General features: G+C 46.0%; 1 protein-coding gene across 1 annotated transcript in view; it reads right to left on the bottom strand.

Annotated features, from left to right (window-relative positions):
* Positions 1-18,813, bottom strand: part of LOC126142705 (uncharacterized) — a 178,028-nt gene that overhangs the window by 23,264 nt on the left and 135,951 nt on the right. The window contains exon 4 of the mRNA XM_049915289.1: positions 1,419-1,665. Coding sequence (XP_049771246.1) covers positions 1,419-1,665 — 247 coding nt within the window. The remainder of the gene's footprint in view (positions 1-1,418; positions 1,666-18,813) is intronic.

Below are 18,813 nucleotides of genomic sequence, written 5' to 3'. Positions count from 1 at the left end.
GTGCAGCAGGCTGAGCGGTTGCCGTGAAGCGCGCCATGTTGTTTCCCGAAACCAAAGCTAGCCTGCCTTAACCACTGTGTTTTAGTACATATGTATTCTTGTGTCCCGGTTGCTACTGAGCTACTTTAATGATTGCGCCGGAGACAGGGGTAGGCAGGTTGGAAGGAGAATTTGTACACCTCTGTCTGCAAGTACTCTGTCGGGAAAAGCCTCAAGCAATACAAATTTGACACTGTTCGGCTAAATCAGGGGCGGGCAAACGCTGCACGCGGCTCATGAGCACACAGCGCTGCACGTGTGCTGCTCGCGTGCAATCGTCGAACGGGACAGTGCCGACAGCCTGCAGGTTGCGGCAGTGTAGTACCAGGCTAAGCTGCGGACGTTGAAGCGAAGCGACCACTACGTAGTGAACGTTGTATTTCAATAACCGGAAAATGCAGAGTGAATCGAGGAAACGGAGAATTGGAGATTTGCTATCTTTTAAAAAGGAATGGGAGAATCATTTTTTCTCTGAGGAAAAACGTGAAAACTGGAAATGTATAATATGTGACAGTATTCTCGCTGGTTAGCGGAAGCTTAATACTGAACGCCATTATAATAAATTTCAGTATGTTGCCGTTCTTAGTGCAATAAAAGAGAAATTTCTCAAGGGATTTAGGGATATATCTTACTTATCCCAAGGTTTTGAATAGTTCTCGAGAGAATCTGGTTTCTGTAGATGATATTCATCTCAGTTTGCAAATGGAATTAATAGATCTACAGTGTAATTCTCGTCTGAGAGACAAGTTCCTTTTGGCAAGACGTGAAATAGATTTTTATCACGACTTTCCACAGCAATAGTTTCCTCGTCTCCATCGTGAAGCCATGAAGATAGTCGATGTTGGGCTCGACATACTTTTATGAGAGATTTTTTTCTGTTATGAAAATTAGTAAGTCTCGGTTAAGAGCAAACGTCAGTACTGAAAATTTACGTAACTGTTTGCGTTTGTCTGTATGTAGAAATTTTGTTCCAGACATTAAACGTATTGTAAAATCCACCTGTAATAATTAAATAAAACGTATCGTAGGTAATAGGTACTCTTTCAAACCATGATTACTTTCAAGCGCTCCTAGTAACCTTATTCCTTCATTTAAAAAAGCAGGCCAGGAAACAAAACCCATTACAGAGGAAGAAGCGGAGAGACGGTATGGTGGGGAGTGGAGAGAAGCGGGTAGCCAGGTTGCCCCTGTGTGCACGCAGAACGCCTGTTAACTGCACACGTGCATGTGCACCGCACACGTGCAGAATTCCTGCCCGCCCCTGGGCTAAAGCGTTCCGATTCAGCAACCCTTTTTGTGGTGCGGGCCCTCTAGATGGTCTGCGCTTAAATGTGGCCCTGCCTAGTTGGGAGGTGCGTGTGTTTATGTGTGCGGCTCACCGTCCAGGCTGTGTGGCGCGGTGGGTCCCATGACGGGCGCAAGCTGCGGGGTGTCCTCGGCAAGGACGAGCTCCTGCGACTTGCGGAAGAGCGTGAAGACGGTGGCCAGGCAGCGCAGCCGCAGCCGCCCCTCCACGAAGAGCGACGCCGCCGCCTCCAGCTCCAGGGCGGAGCGCGCCGTCTCCAGGCCCATCGCGTCCGCCACCGACGTCGTCTCGATGCGCGACGCACTCGCTCCAGGCAGCAGCTGCGCACACACAGACACACGAACAAACATTTTTAGACATTTTTTGGAACACACAGCCAAGCACATTTCCGACGACGAGGGGGGTTCAGTAAGAAATGCAACACTTTCTTGGCCAATTTTGTATTGGAAAAATGCAAAGTTTGTTGAGGGATTTTGCAAAAACAGACATAGTGTCTTATGGGATAACAGCAATCAGTGATTTTATAATGTTACTTAAAATCCGTCTTGATTGGAAAAAAAACTTTTTTATTATTCATATGACCGGTTTCGGTTCATTCAGAACCATCTTCAGATCTGATATTTCAGTTACAGGATTAACCCGTCCGTCATGTGACGTAGCATGTGAAAGTTGCTGGATTTGGACGGGTTTCTCCTGTAACTGAAATATCAGATCTGAAGATGGTTCTGAATGAACCGAAACCGGTCATATGAATAATAAAAAAAATTTTTTTGCATTCAAGACGGATTGTAAGTAACATTTGTTGAGGGACTTGATGGAATATTCCCGCTTCAGCCCGTATACTTTCTCGAGTTCCGACTAGTGGTGGCGATACACGAAGCCTCCAAAATGGCGTCTGTAACGTGTTACGCCGAAAATGCAGGATGATGCATGGCATCTGCTACCGATATATAACTTTTTTTAATTGTATGTAGATATTAGTACATTAAATGCTTTCTTTTGATAAGTAAGGATATTCCAGAATGAGATTTTCACTCTGCAGCGGAGTGTGCGCTGATATGAAACTTCCTGGCAGATTAAAACTGTGTGCCTGACCGAGCTTCTGTAAAGTTTGCAAGGTAGGACACGAGATACTGGCAGAAGTAAAGCTGTGAGTACCGGGCGTGAGTCGTGCTTCGGTAGCTCACATGGTAGACCACTTGCACGCGAAAAGGAAAGGTCCCGAGTTCGAGGCTCGGTCGGGCACACAGTTTTAATCTGCCAGGAAGTTTCATATCAGCACACACTCCGCTGCAGAGTGAAAATCTCATTCTGGAAACATCCCCCAGGCTGTGGCTAAGCCATGTCTCCGCAGTATCCTTTCTTTCAGGAATGCCAGTTCTGCAAGGTTCGCAGAAGAGCTTCTGTAAAGTTTGGAAGGTAGGAGACGAGATACTGGCAGAAGTAAAGCTGTGAATACCGGGCGTGAGTCGTGCTTCGGTAGCTCAGATGGTAGAGCGCTTGCCCGCGAAAGGCAAAGGTCCCGAATTCGAGTCTCGGTCGGGCACACAGTTTTAATCTGCCAGGAAATTTCATATCAGCGCACACTCCGCTGCAGAGTGAAAATCTCATTCTGGAATCATCCCCCAGGCTGTGGCTAAGCCATGTCTCCGCAGTATCCTTTCTTTCAGGAGTGCTAGTTCTGCAAGGTTCGCAGAAGAGCTTCTGTAAAGTTTGGAAGGTAGGAGACGAGATACTGGCAGAAGTAAAGCTGTGAGTACCGGGCGTGAGTCGTGCTTCGGTAGCTCAGATGGTAGAGCACTTGCCCGCGAAAGGCAAAGATCCCGAGTTCGAGTCTCGGTCGGGCACACAGTTTTAATCTGCCAGGAAGTTTCAAGTAAGGACATTGCTTCACTGTATATGTACATTTAGGTAGACGTCTGTTCATGATTCATTGTATTTGTCTGTGTTTTACTTGTAAGTTCAGGGACAAAGCCAAAGGAATTGTTATTTGTATCGACTAGCAACGATAATGGCAGTGCTTTTGCATCGTAAAACCTTTGGGTAGGGAGTTGCGTAGAGCGCGCGGAGAGACCGGGAAACGGGTTCCAGCGCTTGTAGTGTGCGGAAGTGTGGTGTTAATGCCCTCGCAGTAGAGAGTACCATTTTCGGCGGCATCATGTATCCGCGCCGGCCAGATGTCTGGTAGCAGGAGTACGGAGTGTGGACGGGCGTATGAGGCTGTATTAATTACGATTGGCCGTTCCTATAATTAGCCATGGCTCCACACGATGTTACCGTCTTCAACAACAGCAGCAGTTCGAGCAACACAGTTTCGTCGTCGGCTCCGAGTTTCATCGTAAGCACAGCAGTGAAGTAAGACTGTTCATTGGTAGAAAGTATTAACGGCTAACCCGGCAGCACAACTGAATGCGGTTCAATTGATAAGATTTATTTAAATAATAATCATTTAAACTCAGGGCGATTGTGTCCTCATTGTCATCAGACATTGTTACCAAGCAGGATCCTTGTTCCTTTTTCTTTTTTTTATTATGCTAACAAAGTGTCATTAGATACAAATTGAATAGTTACAGCCAGTTTATTAATGAATAAATTCTCTTTTATGAATTTTAGCCTCAGTCTACTTTCAATTAACTGTTGTACACAGAGGCTTCAGTATATGACTAAAGTATAGCAATTTATTTTTCAGGATTGAGAATCAATCATTGGAAAAAACTCAAATCTACAGAAATGCGCAAATTAAGAGAGCGGAAGTTCTATTTATTTTACATATAGCTTAGAGCACATGGCTGTTAGGTTTGGTACGTATTCTTGTATTTAATTCTGTTCAAGTCGGTAAAAAAAGGATCAGTTGTTCAGACAGTAATATGAATTCCAATCTGCAAAGTAAGTATGGCAAAGTAAAAAGTGCTTGCTTTCTTTTCTAAATTTCTTTGATGACGTCACGCTGAGGTCACAGAAAGTCACTGTTCACGTAGCGAAGTTCAGTACTAACATACAGTTTAACTGCATGTTTTCAAATCATTACTCGATTGCATATTTCAAAATCTAATGCCCAACATAACGTAAGAGTGACTTCTCGGTTTTCTTTATCATTACATACTCACTTAAAACTAGTGTCAAGAAACGTGACATCCTTCAGTTGCCACGCCACTGTTTAATAATGCATGTTCTTCTTTCGCGTCGTCTTGTACAGGATTATGGATGTAAATTGCCCTAGTGTGGTGGTGGCCGTTAATTATTTCCTTCCTGTTCATTAGTGTAACTTTTGGATACATGATCAGTGGTATCCCTTTTCTGTACAGTGTTGTCCGTGTGTGAATGCACAAAATAACTTTAATATCCCAAATTATAACACTGTTCGGTTTAATTACTTTTTATTTTTAGTAGACTTTCCATCAAAAGGGTTTCCTCCTACTTATCGATATCAGTTCTTTGGGAAAGATAGCCTTATCCAATTAGAAAAATCCATTAGGCATACACGCATCCCGCGGTCATATTTTATATCGCAAGCTGGCCGATTAGCAAGAGGGAGGTTACAAACGGAGGTGAGTTCCAAGCAGACAGTTGTTACTGAGTGTCCTTAGCCGAAAATTGAGAGCATCACTGATATTCATAGGCCTTTGTAGAGTGTCTACGACAACCTGGCAGTGAATAAAAGCACGATGAGTCGTTGGGCGAGGCGTCTGCCATCATTACAAGGTCGCGCAAACCAGTCCCATCTCCCGCACCCAATCTTGTAATCTTGGAATGTGCGGACACTCTCTTTCGAAGTGATAGACGGGATCACAATCAAACATCTCTTTGCTCAACTGTATGCTTCTGTTGGCAGAGCTGACACGCTCTTCCACCAGTTGGGATTCTCAAAGGTGTGTGCCCGCTGGGTTCCTCACAGGCTAACAGAAGTCCTTACAGAACAACGATGGACCACCTGTGCAGAATTGCTCACCTCTTGCGACGTTAATGGTGATAATTCTTTGTCGAGCATCGTGACAAGCAGTGAAACGGTCGCAAAACTCCACTGGACTGTTCTTCCTCGTCCAACGTACAGCACGGACCTGGTACCTAACAACTTCCATTTGTTTGGTCCAGCGAAGAGTGCACCCCGCGGGAGGCAGTAAGTGGATAATGGGGAGACTATTGACGCAGCAACACTCTGACGTTGACCAGTAGAGTGATACCATGCGAGCATACAGGTCCTCCCAGTAATGTGGCGTAAGGCCAGCGCATTAAACGGAGATTCTCTTAAATAACAGGGTTCTGTAGCCAAAAGAATGAGGAATAACATCGTGCATTATAATACTAAACAAAACCAACCTGCTTTCAGAATAAAACGTGTTGCGTTACTTATTGACCGCACCGTACATCTGCTCTCCGCATGTAACCTCCAGTTGTGTAGCGGAGGATACTTCTCGTACCGCTATCTTCCCTCCCTCCATGTTCTATCTGAGAATAGTGTTGCGAAGAACGAGTGTCAGGTACTTAGTATCGGAGAAGCAATGATCGGAGTAAATATGTTCAGCGATCGGATTAAAATTCAGGGTAGAATAATATCAGTGACTAGAATGCGTGCATACCGAAATGCAACGCAAGGTAAGTACCCTAACACATAAAGATCTATTCGTTTCGTAAACGATTCAGTAGCCAAATTATCGTTATTTTTATCAGCACGACTACCATGGTGTGTAGCTGCACATATTGATTCCATAACACCTCGATATGATGATGAGTATGTTCAACTTCAAAACGGTGTCTAGTAGCATAATATACCTAAGTAAGTCGCCAATTTAAATCACATTTGCAGTTCTTCATACACAATGGATATAATCAACTTAAATCGATGTTTCCTGAGCAGACGGCGTTCTGTGGCCCCTACAGATGTTTCAATCCATCTATCGTCAGAAGTCAGTAAATAGTATGAATTTAAAATTGAAAAAAACTACAGTAGGGGAAGGTATTGGAGGACAGTGTACCTAGGAATAAGATTCCTTGGCAGTGTTCCAGTCTAGTGACCCATTTTAGAATCTCAAGAAGGAATCTGCTCTATAGACCGTCATAAGGAGTACCGGCATCTTTTATTGTTTTTGTGGTTTCTTGGTATGAAGTTGTGTCTTTACAGCATTCGTAAATATTACGAACGCTGTATATTTGAGGATATTGTTAATTCTTCAGTTACAGAGTTGTATGATGAGTAAAATTCTGTACGTTAGATGCATAACATATGCACTGTTAAGCTATAATTCTTCAGTCGCAAGCCATCTTGTACCTATAAATGGAAGGTATTTTTACCATGGAGCATGTGCTATATCCAAATAAACTTCCTTTAATATCTTTTGTATCCCTCTCTCGAAACTTGAAATTTATGTTACCTGCCAGTAATTTGTACTTCAACATGTTTTAAACTTCTAGCAGGTTTTTGTTAATAATTAATCTGAATTCACTTTCTGGTTATTGGTGTGTAGGAGAGTAGTAATGTAAATCATAAACTATTAAATACATATCGACAAGATTTTCTCGACTGCAGCACCTAAAGGTTGGAAGCCAATATTTGTTCCTAGGTATATGACCATGTTGTAACTTGGAACAGCTACTTACATTTGGAGAAATCTTACTTCAGAGCAGTAATTTCTGTTATTTCAAAAAAGAGTGCAGCACATTTAAAGTGAATGTCATAATTTAAAAAGGGAATGAGAAAATTAATTATACTTCTATTACGAGACTGACGAGAGACAAAGTTTTCCCAGTTGCAACGCTCTTCCCTACTCTCTGTATAATTACACAGCTTAACTTATTCATTCCGTTAACAAGCTACTTTGACCAGTTCTAAAATAATTTACTGGTGTTCACAAGACGTAATCAGCTCCGCGCTGTACGTATAAAACATCTTTTACAGTATCTGAATCTTTCCACAGCAATATGCATACACAACCTGGAAGAAATACGCTGATGTTGTATGATACGTATATCAGCTGCAATACTAATTATTTTGCATGTATACACGAACTATCTAATACACTCCTGGAAATTGAAATAAGAACACCGTGAATTCATTGTCCCAGGAAGGGGAAACTTTATTGACACATTCCTGGGGTCAGATACATCACATGATCACACTGACAGAACCACAGGCACATAGACACAGGCAACAGAGCATGCACAATGTCGGCACTAGTACAGTGTATATCCACCTTTCGCAGCAATGCAGGCTGCTATTCTCCCATGGAGACGATCGTAGAGATGCTGGATGTAGTCCTGTGGAACGGCTTGCCATGCCATTTCCACCTGGCGCCTCAGTTGGACCAGCGTTCGTGCTGGACGTGCAGACCGCGTGAGACGACGCTTCATCCAGTCCCAAACATGCTCAATGGGGGACAGGTCCGGAGATATTGCTGGCCAGGGTAGTTGACTTACATCTTCTAGAGCACGTTGGGTGGCACGGGATACATGCGGACGTGCATTGTCCTGTTGGAACAGCAAGTTCCCTTGCCGGTCTAGGAATGGTAGAACGATGGGTTCGATGACGGTTTGGATGTACCGTGCACTATTCAGTGTCCCCTCGACGATCACCAGTGGTGTACGGTCAGTGTAGGAGATCGCTCCCCACACCATGATGCCGGGTGTTGGTCCTGTGTGCCTCGGTCGTATGCAGTCCTGATTGTGGCGCTCACCTGCACGGCGCCAAACACACGTACGACCATCATTGGCACCAAGGCAGAAGCGACTCTCATCGCTGAAGACGACACGTCTCCATTCGTCCCTCCATTCACGCCTGTCGCGACACCACTGGAGGCGGGCTGCACGATGTTGGAGCGTGAGCGGAAGACGGCCTAACGGTGTGCGGGACCGTAGCCCAGCTTCATGGAGACGGTTGCGAATGGTCCTCGCCGATACCCCAGGAGCAACAGTGTCCCTAATTTGCTGGGAAATGGCGGTGCGGTCCCCTACGGCACTGCGTAGGATCCTACGGTCTTGGCGTGCATCCGTGCGTCGCTGCGGTCCGGTCCCAGGTCGACGGGCTCGTGCACCTTCCGCCGACCACTGGCGACAACATCGATGTACTGTGGAGACCTCACGCCCCACTTGTTGAGCAATTCGGCGGTACGTCCACCCGGCCTCCCGCATGCCCACTATACGCCCTCGCTCAAAGTCCGTCAACTGCACATACGGTTCACGTCCACGCTGTCGCGGCATGCTACCAGTGTTAAAGACTGCGATGGAGCTCCGTATGCCACGGCAAACTGGCTGACACTGACGGCGGCGGTGCACAAATGCTGCACAGCTAGCGCCATTCGACGGCCAACACCGCGGTTCCTGGTGTGTCCGCTGTGCCGTGCGTGTGATCATTGCCTGTACAGCCCTCTCGCAGTGTCCGGAGCAAGTATGGTGGGTCTGACACACCGGTGTCAATGTGTTCTTTTTTCCATTTCCAGGAGTGTATATACGCAGCTTCTTTCACGGAAACCTGCAGAGTAGTAAAAGCTGTATACCCAAAGAGCCTAAAAGCTGTCCATCTCCACCTAAGAGGGGCAGTCAATTGAAAACTGAACAACCGGCACATCGGGACCATTGAATGGTTCCATTGCAAAGTAATCACTACACGTCTTAAGACATGTATCTCACAGTAAGATCAGAGGATCTACTCCTGTTCCGTGGAAAGCGGTCGGCCACTGTGACATTCAAAACCGCACCCACTCTTGCGCTTCCTCGTCCGACTGAAACCGATGTCCAACCGTGTCTTTCTTCAGGTCGCCAAAGACGTGAAAATCACACGGTGATAGGGACAGGAAGTTATTACGTATTTGTGAGTACTACTTACAATTCAAATATATCTGAAGGGTATGCCAACTGTCACAGCCGAAAAAAACATCTTTCTCGTCTTATAGATCAGTTATCGTATCACAGTATACGAGTACACATCGAAGACACATAACAGGGCTGACATCTGGCACAGTTAACAACCATTAACACGCAGTATGGCGTACTTAACAGCCAATACAATCCTGTGACCTGCATTCTTCATCCTTGTTCCTCAACTGACGTTGACAGGTGGCAGGAAGCGTAAAAATGCGGCACCACTGAGTGCGTTACATGGTCTTCGCATTACCAGAGGTACTTCCAGGAAAAGGAAGGTCGATATTCATTTAGCTAAATGCTTCATATGTCCTTGTAATAAACGTACAGAATGTAAATACAGCCATTTTTTTGTTTTCGAATAAAAACAGCTTTTCCCTGCTGCGCTGTATTTTATTTCTCCTCGACGCGTTCGCCTTTTTCATTTTAATGAATCAACAGTGTAATCTAGAATGGTACAGTTTTGTTTCGATTTCTGTTATTTGTAGATCAACAACAGTTCGCGTCTTGTTTCTTACAGCTCTTCGCGTTTGTTTTGTTTGGCCTCGAAGTGAGAAAGGCGAAACGTGTCTGGGAGAAATAAAAAGCATTACTGCAAGAAAAGGTGGTTTTCATTCACAAGACAAATATTTCCGAGCTTGCTGTGGAGGATGGCCACGCAAACCATTTTAGATTCACAAAAAAATTCTCATTTCAAGAAGCATCACGTGGCTGCACTATTATGTTAGTAATAATTCACTGAAATATGACGTCACATCTGTGCAGCTACTTGCACGTCCCTCGCCAAAAGGCAGGACTGCCACAAAAGTCAGAAACTAGAAGATCACCACCCAGAACTGCTCAGTGACATTCTCTACACATTTCGAAAATTCGGCAGTCTACCTGTTCGGTGGACGGACCGAGTGGGCAGGGGGAGGTGGTGACAAGGGGATGTAGTAATAGACATTACAGTAAGCGTGGTGTAACAGTCAAGTATAGACAAGAACTGTGTTGCGTATCGAATACAAAAAGAGGTTTGTAATGAAATAAATACCCCTAGCTGCATACAGGCGTTGATGTAAGTCAACGGGGACAGTTGAAAATGTACCCTGACCGGGACTCGAACCCGGGATCTCCTGCTTATGTGGCCGTTGTCTATTGTTCGTTGAATTTGCTCGTGAAGGATGTCCGATGACACCCGTTCAGGTTGTTCGTTCATCCGTTCACTCAGTTTTCTTTTGTATTACAGAGGGTAGCTATTCCTCTGACCGAACACACTGAGCTACCGTGCCGGCAAATGTGCTCCGTATCGTTTCAATTTTAGTATATGTACCGGTGAAGCGAGTACAACCATCTGAGCCACCAAGGACACAAAGGACAGCGCGACTGCAGGGACTTACCTCTGGCATGCCTCCGCTGAGACCCACATTCCCAACTTATTGTCCCGTACTATTTTTATTGTGCCCCTGCCCATTTCACTTATTACTCGCGGCTTTTTGCCAATTCCCGTAAGAGTTCTGGCACTGTTAGTGCATCCGCACAGAAGAAGATGGTCGAATGGCCGATGAGCCTTAAATATATTCGTATGAGGATGGTATCTGCTCTTTCGTAAATGTCCGAAAGAACAGATACCATCTTCATACTTCATATATACAGGGTGTTACAAAAAGGTACGGCCAAACTTTCAGGAAACATTCGTTACACACAAATAAAGAAAAGATGTTATGTGGACATGTGTCCGGAAACGCTTAATTTCCATGTTAGAGCTCATTTTAGTTTCGTCAGTATTTACTGTGCTTCCTCGATTCACCGCCAGTTGGCCCAATTGAAGGAAGGTAATGTTGACTTCGGTGCTTGTGTTGACATGCGCCTCATTGCTCTACAGTACTAGCATCAAGCACATCAGTACGTATCATCAACAGGTTAGTGTTCATCACGAACGTGGTTTTGCAGTCAGTGCAATGTTTACAACCGAGGAGTTGGCAGATGCCCATTTCATGTGTGGATCAGCACGGGGCAATAGCCGTGGCGCGGTACGTTTGTATCGAGAGAGATTTCCAGAGCGAAGGTGTCCCGACAGGAAGACGTTCGAAGCAAATGATCGGCGTCTTAGGGAGCACGGAACATTCCAGCCTATGACTCGCTACTGGGGGAGACTTAGAACGACGAGTACACCTGCAATGGACGAGGCAATTCTTCGTGCAGTTGACGATAACCCTAATGTCAGCGTCAGAGAAGTTGCTGCTGTACAAGCTAACGTTGACCACGTCACTGTATGGGGAGTGCTACGGGAGAACCAGTTGTTTCCGTACCATGTACAGCGTGTGCAGGCACTATCAGCAGCTGATTGGCCTCCACGGGTACACTTCTGCGAATGGTTCAATCCTCATTTCAGTGCAAATGTTCTCTTTACGGATGAGGCTTCATTCCAACGTGATCAAATTGTTAATTTTCACAATCAACACGTGTGGGCTGACGAGAATCTGCACGCAATTTTGCAATCACGTCATCAACACAGGTTTTCTGTGAACGTTTGGGCAGGCATTGTTGGTGATGTCTTGATTGGGCCCCATGTTCTTCCACCTACGCTAAATGGAACACGTTATCATGATTTCATACACGATACTCTACCTGTGCTGCTAGAACATGTGCCCTTACAAGTACGACACAACATGTGGTTCATACACGATGGAGCTCCTGCACATTTCAGTCGAAGTGTTCGTACGCTTCTCAACAGATTCTGTGACCGATGGATTGGTAGAGGCGGACCAATTCCATGACCTCCACGCTTTCCTGGCCTCAACCCTCTTGACTTTCATTTATGGGGGCATTTGAAAGCTCTTGTCTACGCAACCCCGGTACGCATCAGGGATTCCATGCGACGGAGGGTGGATGCATGTATCCTCTCTAACGGAGAACGTTTTGAACATTTTCTGTAACAAAGTGTTTGAAGTCACGCTGATACGTTCTGTTGCTGTGTGTTTCCATTCCATGATTAATGTGATTTGAAGAGAAGTAATAAAATGAGGTCTAACATGGAAAGTAAGCATTTCCGGACACATGTCCACATAACATATTTTCTTTCTTTGTGTGTGAGGAATGTTTCCTGAAAGTTTGGCCGTACTTTTTTTTAACACCCTGTATAGGAAGTTTGTCTAGAGAGACAATAGGTCACTTAAAACACGAAGGAAGCAAGCTTATCTGTGACAATAAATGAAAGAAAAATTTTCATTGTCAAGTCATGTGAACCAGTCATTGATACGACGAAAGAAGAGGTGTTGCTACGTCACACGGAAGGAAGGTCGTGTGATTGGTGTGTTTACAAACTATGATGTCAATAACTTGTTGTGTGGTGATGGGAGAAGGGACAGGTGAAACCGGTGCTGATATACAACATATTCCTTTCGAATAACCTGAAGGGGACCATGGGGCTTAACGTCGCAGTTTGTTAGTGGTGGTAGAAATTTTCCTGAGTGCATAATGTCATCCCAGCTGTCACCATAGGACGCTAAATCCTGCACGGATGATCGCTTTGGTTGCGTGCTGACCTACAACCCTCTGAACACTCATAGCAAACGTTATTGTGTTACTGTACTCCTTCCCCATATGCATCTTTTTAGGAGAACATTCGGCCCTAGCTACATTTTTATGGATGCCAATGTGCGGTCGCATCGAACTGAGCTCTGGAACGGGAGGATATCAGCGAATGGACTTGTCTGCCCCTTCCCGTCCATTTAAAAAATCCCATTGAGCACCGGTAGGTGCCGTTTGGAAGACGTATTGTGAAACGATGAAATGACATTGGAAAGGATATGCTGGCTCGCAGATGTTCGACTCGGGTTCTCCCCTAACATTGACTTTCTTTCCGCTGAAGCATCAAATTATATCCAGTTTACACCTCCACAATGCTTTATCCTATGCATTTCTTTCTGTTGCTGTTACCATCTTTATTGAAAAATTAAGACATAATATGAACTACACTCCTGGAAATTGAAATAAGAACACCGTGAATTCATTGTCCCAGGAAGGGGAAACTTTATTGACACATTCCTGGGGCCAGATACATCACATGATCACACTGACAGAACCACAGTCACATAGACACAGGCAACAGAACATGCACAATGTCGGCACTAGTACAGTGTACATCCACCTTTCGCGGCAATGCAGGCTGCTATTCTCCCATGGAGACGATCGTAGAGATGCTGGATGTAGTCCTGTGGAACGGCTTGCCATGCCATTTCCACCTGGCGCCTCAGTTGGACCAGCGTTCGTGCTGGACGTGCAGACCGCGTGAGACGACGCTTCATCCAGTCCCAAACATGCTCAATGGGGGACAGATCCGGAGATCTTGCTGGCCAGGGTAGTTGACTTACACCTTCTAGAGCACGTTGGGTGGCACGGGACACATGCGGACGTGCACTGTCCTGTTGGAACAGCAAGTTCCCTTGCCGGTCTAGGAATGGTAGAACGATGGGTTCGATGACGGTTTGGATGTACCGTGCACTATTCAGTGTCCCCTCGACGATCACCAGTGGTGTACGGCCAGTGTAGGAGATCGCTCCCCACACCATGATGCCGGGTGTTGGCGCTGTGTGCCTCGGTCGTATGCAGTCCTGATTGTGGCGCTCACCTGCACGGCGCCAAACACGCATACGACCATCATTGGCACCAAGGCAGAAGCGACTCTCATCGCTGAAGACGACTCGTCTCCAGTCGTCCCTCCATTCACGCCTGTCGCGACACCACTGGAGGCGGGCTGCACGATGTTGGGGCGTGAGCGGAAGACGGCCTAACGGTGTGCGGGACCGTAGCCCAGCTTCATGGAGACGGTTGCGAATGGTCCTCGCCGATACCCCTGGAGCAACAGTGTTCCTAATTTGCTGGGAAGTGGCGGTGCGGTCCCCTACGGCACTGCGTAGGATCCTACGGTCTTGGCGTGCATCCGTGCGTCGCTGCGGTCCGGTCCCTGGTCGACGGGCACGTGCACCTTCCGCCGACCACTGGCGACAACATCGATGTACTGTGGAGACCTCACGCCCCACGTGTTGAGCAATTCGGCGGTACGTCCACCCGGCCTCCCGCATGCCCACTATACGCCCTCGCTCAAAGTCCGTCAACTGCACATACGGTTCACGTCCACGCTGTCGCGGCATGCTACCAGTGTTAAAGAATGCGATGGAGCTCCGTATGCCACGGCAAACTGGCTGACACTGACGGCGGCGGTGCACAAATGCTGCGCAGCTAGCGCCATTCGACGGCCAACACCGCGGTTCCTGGTGTGTCCGCTGTGCCGTGCGTGTGATCATTGCTTGTACAGCCCTCTCGCAGTGTCCGGAGCAAGTATGGTGAGTCTGACACACCGGTGTCAATGTGTTCTTTTTTCCATTTCCAGGAGTGTACTTAAGACGTAAACGACAACTTTGTTTCGCCTGTGACACAAGTAACGCCAACAGAAATTAATAGTGGATAAGGTCATCGTTTGTGTACTCTAAGGTACAAAAAACGTAATAGGAAGGCTATCCTGGGTGGCACGTTATGCTACGCACAGTGATCATAGTCTGTACGTTTGACAGCTAGACATTTAGTCACAGAGCCGCCACACAGAGAATATGTTCAAAGCGATACCTTGCATTTGGTGGACCCTATTTTGCCGGAAGCAACGCAACACAACTGCATCCACCATCGCCGAAGCGGCATGCACGCGAGCTATTAGATCTGTGCATCCATGGGTGAAGTATTATAAACTTGTTCCCTTAAGTGTTCTCAGTAATAAAAATCTAGTGGATTTAAGTCCGGGAGAAGTGGAGACCAGAACAGTTGACCTCCGCAACTAATCCATTTCCCTGGAAAAGGATTCATTTGAATACTTACACATACTTATTCCAAACTGTGGCGGTGTGTCGCCGAAAGCCGAGTGGAACGTTTTATAATCGGCAGGACAAAGTACTCAGAAGAAACGGGCAGTACAGGGGCGCATTCGACTTGCCCGGCAACAGGTAAAGGCCCAAAAGCACTCCTCTCACGATTGCAGCTCACCGTTTTACGCCAAAGTGTGCCTGAGAGCCTGATTCACCGGTGACGTGTGGTTTGTGTTCCGACCAACAATAGTTCAGAATTCCTTGACGAGTGAAGCAACATTCGCTAGTCAATTTCATGTTATTAATAAGATTTTTGTTATCTTTCACTCGGTGCAAAAGCCATTCGCTAAACTGTACTCATCGAATGCGGTCTCATAACCCTGGTAATGAGTTGATATGCATGAAACTCCTCATCGTGTAACACTTCAGCAACCAGTCTTTAAGATATCTGCAACTGCCTTGCAATATCACCGGTATTTCACCGATGTTATTGGTGAGCTGTTGCAATAATCTCATCCTTTGTTTGTGGAGAACGTCTAGTCCTTATCATTCTTATCGGTTTGGGGCCTTAGATGGTACCATACAGCTTACGCAAGAGCAGCAACAACAGCTTTGTTAGCGGGTGCACCCAGCACCAAAGCATATCAACGTTTTCGTCGTTTGTGTACTCCATCGGGAAGCTGCCCTACATGAACATCTCAAGACCACTTATGCTCGTGCATTGTGCAGTTAGTAGACATATGCAAGCAAATTTAACGGCTCCCAGTGTCATGTCATAGCCTAGTTCAAGGTGACAAAGTGACATCCTGCTTATAAACGACAAGAAGAAGGAAACGGACATCTAAAAAGAGAAAAGGAACCTGATGAGGATTCGAACCGTAGCTCCATTATGGGTGTGGGTTTGATGTGCCAGCAGTCAAGTCAGTGAGCTACGACGGCTGCTACGATAATGCGGAGTGATAATCGTTCCTCTGTACGTTCCAATGCGGTGCAGGTTGTCACTGCGTTGCCAGCTCCTAGTTTTCACACATTTTTCAAAATGTGCCTGATATGATTCTGTTACACAAATTTTTGTCTTGAATCTGGATGAGGAATCGGACGCCGACGTGCAAGTGTGGAAATTTTTCTTCGCCCTCCATATGCCCTCGACGCAGCCGAGCTGGTCACCTATCTGCATGGCTGTGCTACGCATCATCGCCTCCTGTGTGTGGGACTCTACCGACCCTCTTGTGACGAGCTATCATTGACGCAGCTGGCCTGCGAAACAACCACCGTTGCCTGACGGCCAGCCATCAGTCCTCCACTCTAGCAACGTCTCCATGAGATCAACGGCCAGGGATCCTTGTGGCCCTAAGTACGAACTGAATTCCTCCTAGCTTCACCCAGTATGTACGGTGTTCCAGCTAGCTGTCCAGGGTTCGCCATCCCCATGTCAACGCCATCTGCCACTATGCTGGCCACTGGCCTGCTTTGCTCTGGCTACCCGAGATGGGACACTCACGCCATCCCGACTCATCAACAGCAGGTCTGCTGCTTACCACCCTGCTTCTCTGAAGAATGCCTACAGCAGGGTGACCACTTCTGTGCGCCTGCCTGAATGCTTCAATCACCAGTCGTCTACTTACTGCAAGCACTGCCTATGATTGTTTATGGTTAACGATAAAGAACTTTGAGATGTGGTTGCCTTGATCGTCTACAGCTTCAACCATCTCCACCAGAGAACCACCCTCCTTCGCCATTCTCCCAGACACCATCACATCTGGATACGTTTCGTAGGGGTATGCTATCAGCACACTGCTCTTCCAGCCATCGTCACATTCATGAGCTTGGAGTCACTAGACATCACTGAAACTGATCCTCCACTGGCATACCCTGGTTCAGCGCACTGTGATCTTTCCTGTAACGATGGAAAAAAAACCCTGGCAATACTTGGAACTGAACAAGGGTGCTCTGAATGGCAGACCAGCCTTACTATTGAAAGATAATTCCGACCAAAACGGTAAGACCCCAGGAAACTATTGTTTTAACCTTTAACTTCCTTTTAGCAGCTCTGAGGTATGCAATAAACAAGGTTGATTATGTGAAAACTCCCTACTAGAAACTATCTACAGACATTCGAAAAGAAGGAAGATTGTGATAGTCTTACTTTGTTTAGGATGCTCACGTTTACTAGGGAAAGTGGAAAACATACAGTGTCAGACTGGAATAATGAATTGGTTTAGAATGTCCGTAAACACATTGTAGAACACAGTTCACAAAAATCCTTTCAGTGCAGCTATCGAGTGAAGCAAAACGTTTCCACTTCTTTGATACTCGTCTGATGGTAGTAGGTAGTACGGAACATTTCTAACGCAGAATTACTCACTGCACCTTGCATGCCAACCCTCCCCCCCCCACCCCCCACCCACCCACGCACACACACACACACACACACACACACACACACAAAGTAGCACTGACCACTGCTTATATCAAAGCCTCGTGTATTTGTATACTTGTATCAAAAACAGTATGTATACCTCTATCGAAAAGTGTTTTTTCTTGAATATTTTCTTTTTTTTGTCATCAGTCTTCTACTGGTCTGATGCGGCCCACCACGCTCTACAGTTTTTACGCTCTCTGTTCCCTCCTAGTACCGCGGAAGTTGATTCCCTGATGTATTAACACGTGTCCTACCATCCTCCCCCGTCTGTCGATTCTGCGGAGATCCTTCTTATTCCTTACCTTATCTTTCCAACTGATTTTCAACATTCTTCTGCAGCACCATACCTCAGATGCTTCGATTCTCGTTTGTTCCGGGCTTCCCACTGTCCATGTTTCACTACCGTACAATGCTGTCCTAAAAACGCACATCCTCCGATATTTCTTCCTCAAAGTATTGCTTATATTTTGTACTAGTAGACCTCACCCAGCTAGGAATACACTTTTTGCCGGTGCTAGTATGCTTTTTGTGTCCTCCTTGCTCCATCCGTCTTGGGTTATTTTGCTGCCTAGATAGTATAATTCCTTAACTACTTCGTGATCAGCAATACAGGTATGTTGAACTCTCATTTCTGCTATTCCTCATTACATTCGTAGTTCTTCAATTTACTCTCAATTCATATTCTGTGCTCAGTAGATTGTTCATTCCATTCAGCAGATCAAATAATTCTTCTCCACTTTCACTGAGGATAGCTATGTCATCAGCAAATTTTATCATTTATATCCTTTCACCCGGACTTTTAATTCCACCCAACAACCTACCTTTTATTTCCGTCTGTACTGCTTCCGTATGTAGATCGAATAGTAGGGGAGAAAGACTACATCCCTGTTTTACACCCTTTTTAATACGAGCATATCATTCTTGGTCTTCTGTAAGTAGGCTGTTTAGGTTCTTATATTGGTAACGCCGCCGCCACGTAGAGCTCTCTGTATGAAAATCACTGGCTGTGCTGTGTGCAGTCTGTGGCTAGTTTGCATTGTTGTCTGCCATTGTAGTGTTGGGCAGCTGGATGTGAACAGCGCGTAGCGATGAGCAGTTGGAGGTGAGCCGCCAGCAGTGGTGGATGTGGGGAGAGAGATGGCGGAGTTTTGAAATTTGTAAGACTGGATGTCATAAACTGCTATGTATATTATGCTTTTTCAACACTATTAAGGTAAATACATTGTTTGTTATCTATTAAAATCTTTCATTTGCTAACTATGCCTATCAGTAGTTAGTGCCTTCCGTAGTTTGAATCTTTTATTTAGCTGGCAGTAGTGGCGCTCGCTGTATTGCAGTAGTTCGAGTAACGGAGA

This window comes from Schistocerca cancellata, chromosome 1 (genome assembly GCF_023864275.1).
Source record: "Schistocerca cancellata isolate TAMUIC-IGC-003103 chromosome 1, iqSchCanc2.1, whole genome shotgun sequence".
NCBI lineage: Eukaryota > Metazoa > Arthropoda > Insecta > Orthoptera > Acrididae > Schistocerca > Schistocerca cancellata.
The sequence above is the reverse complement of the archived record's forward strand: the minus strand, read 5'-3'. Positions and strand labels throughout refer to the sequence as shown.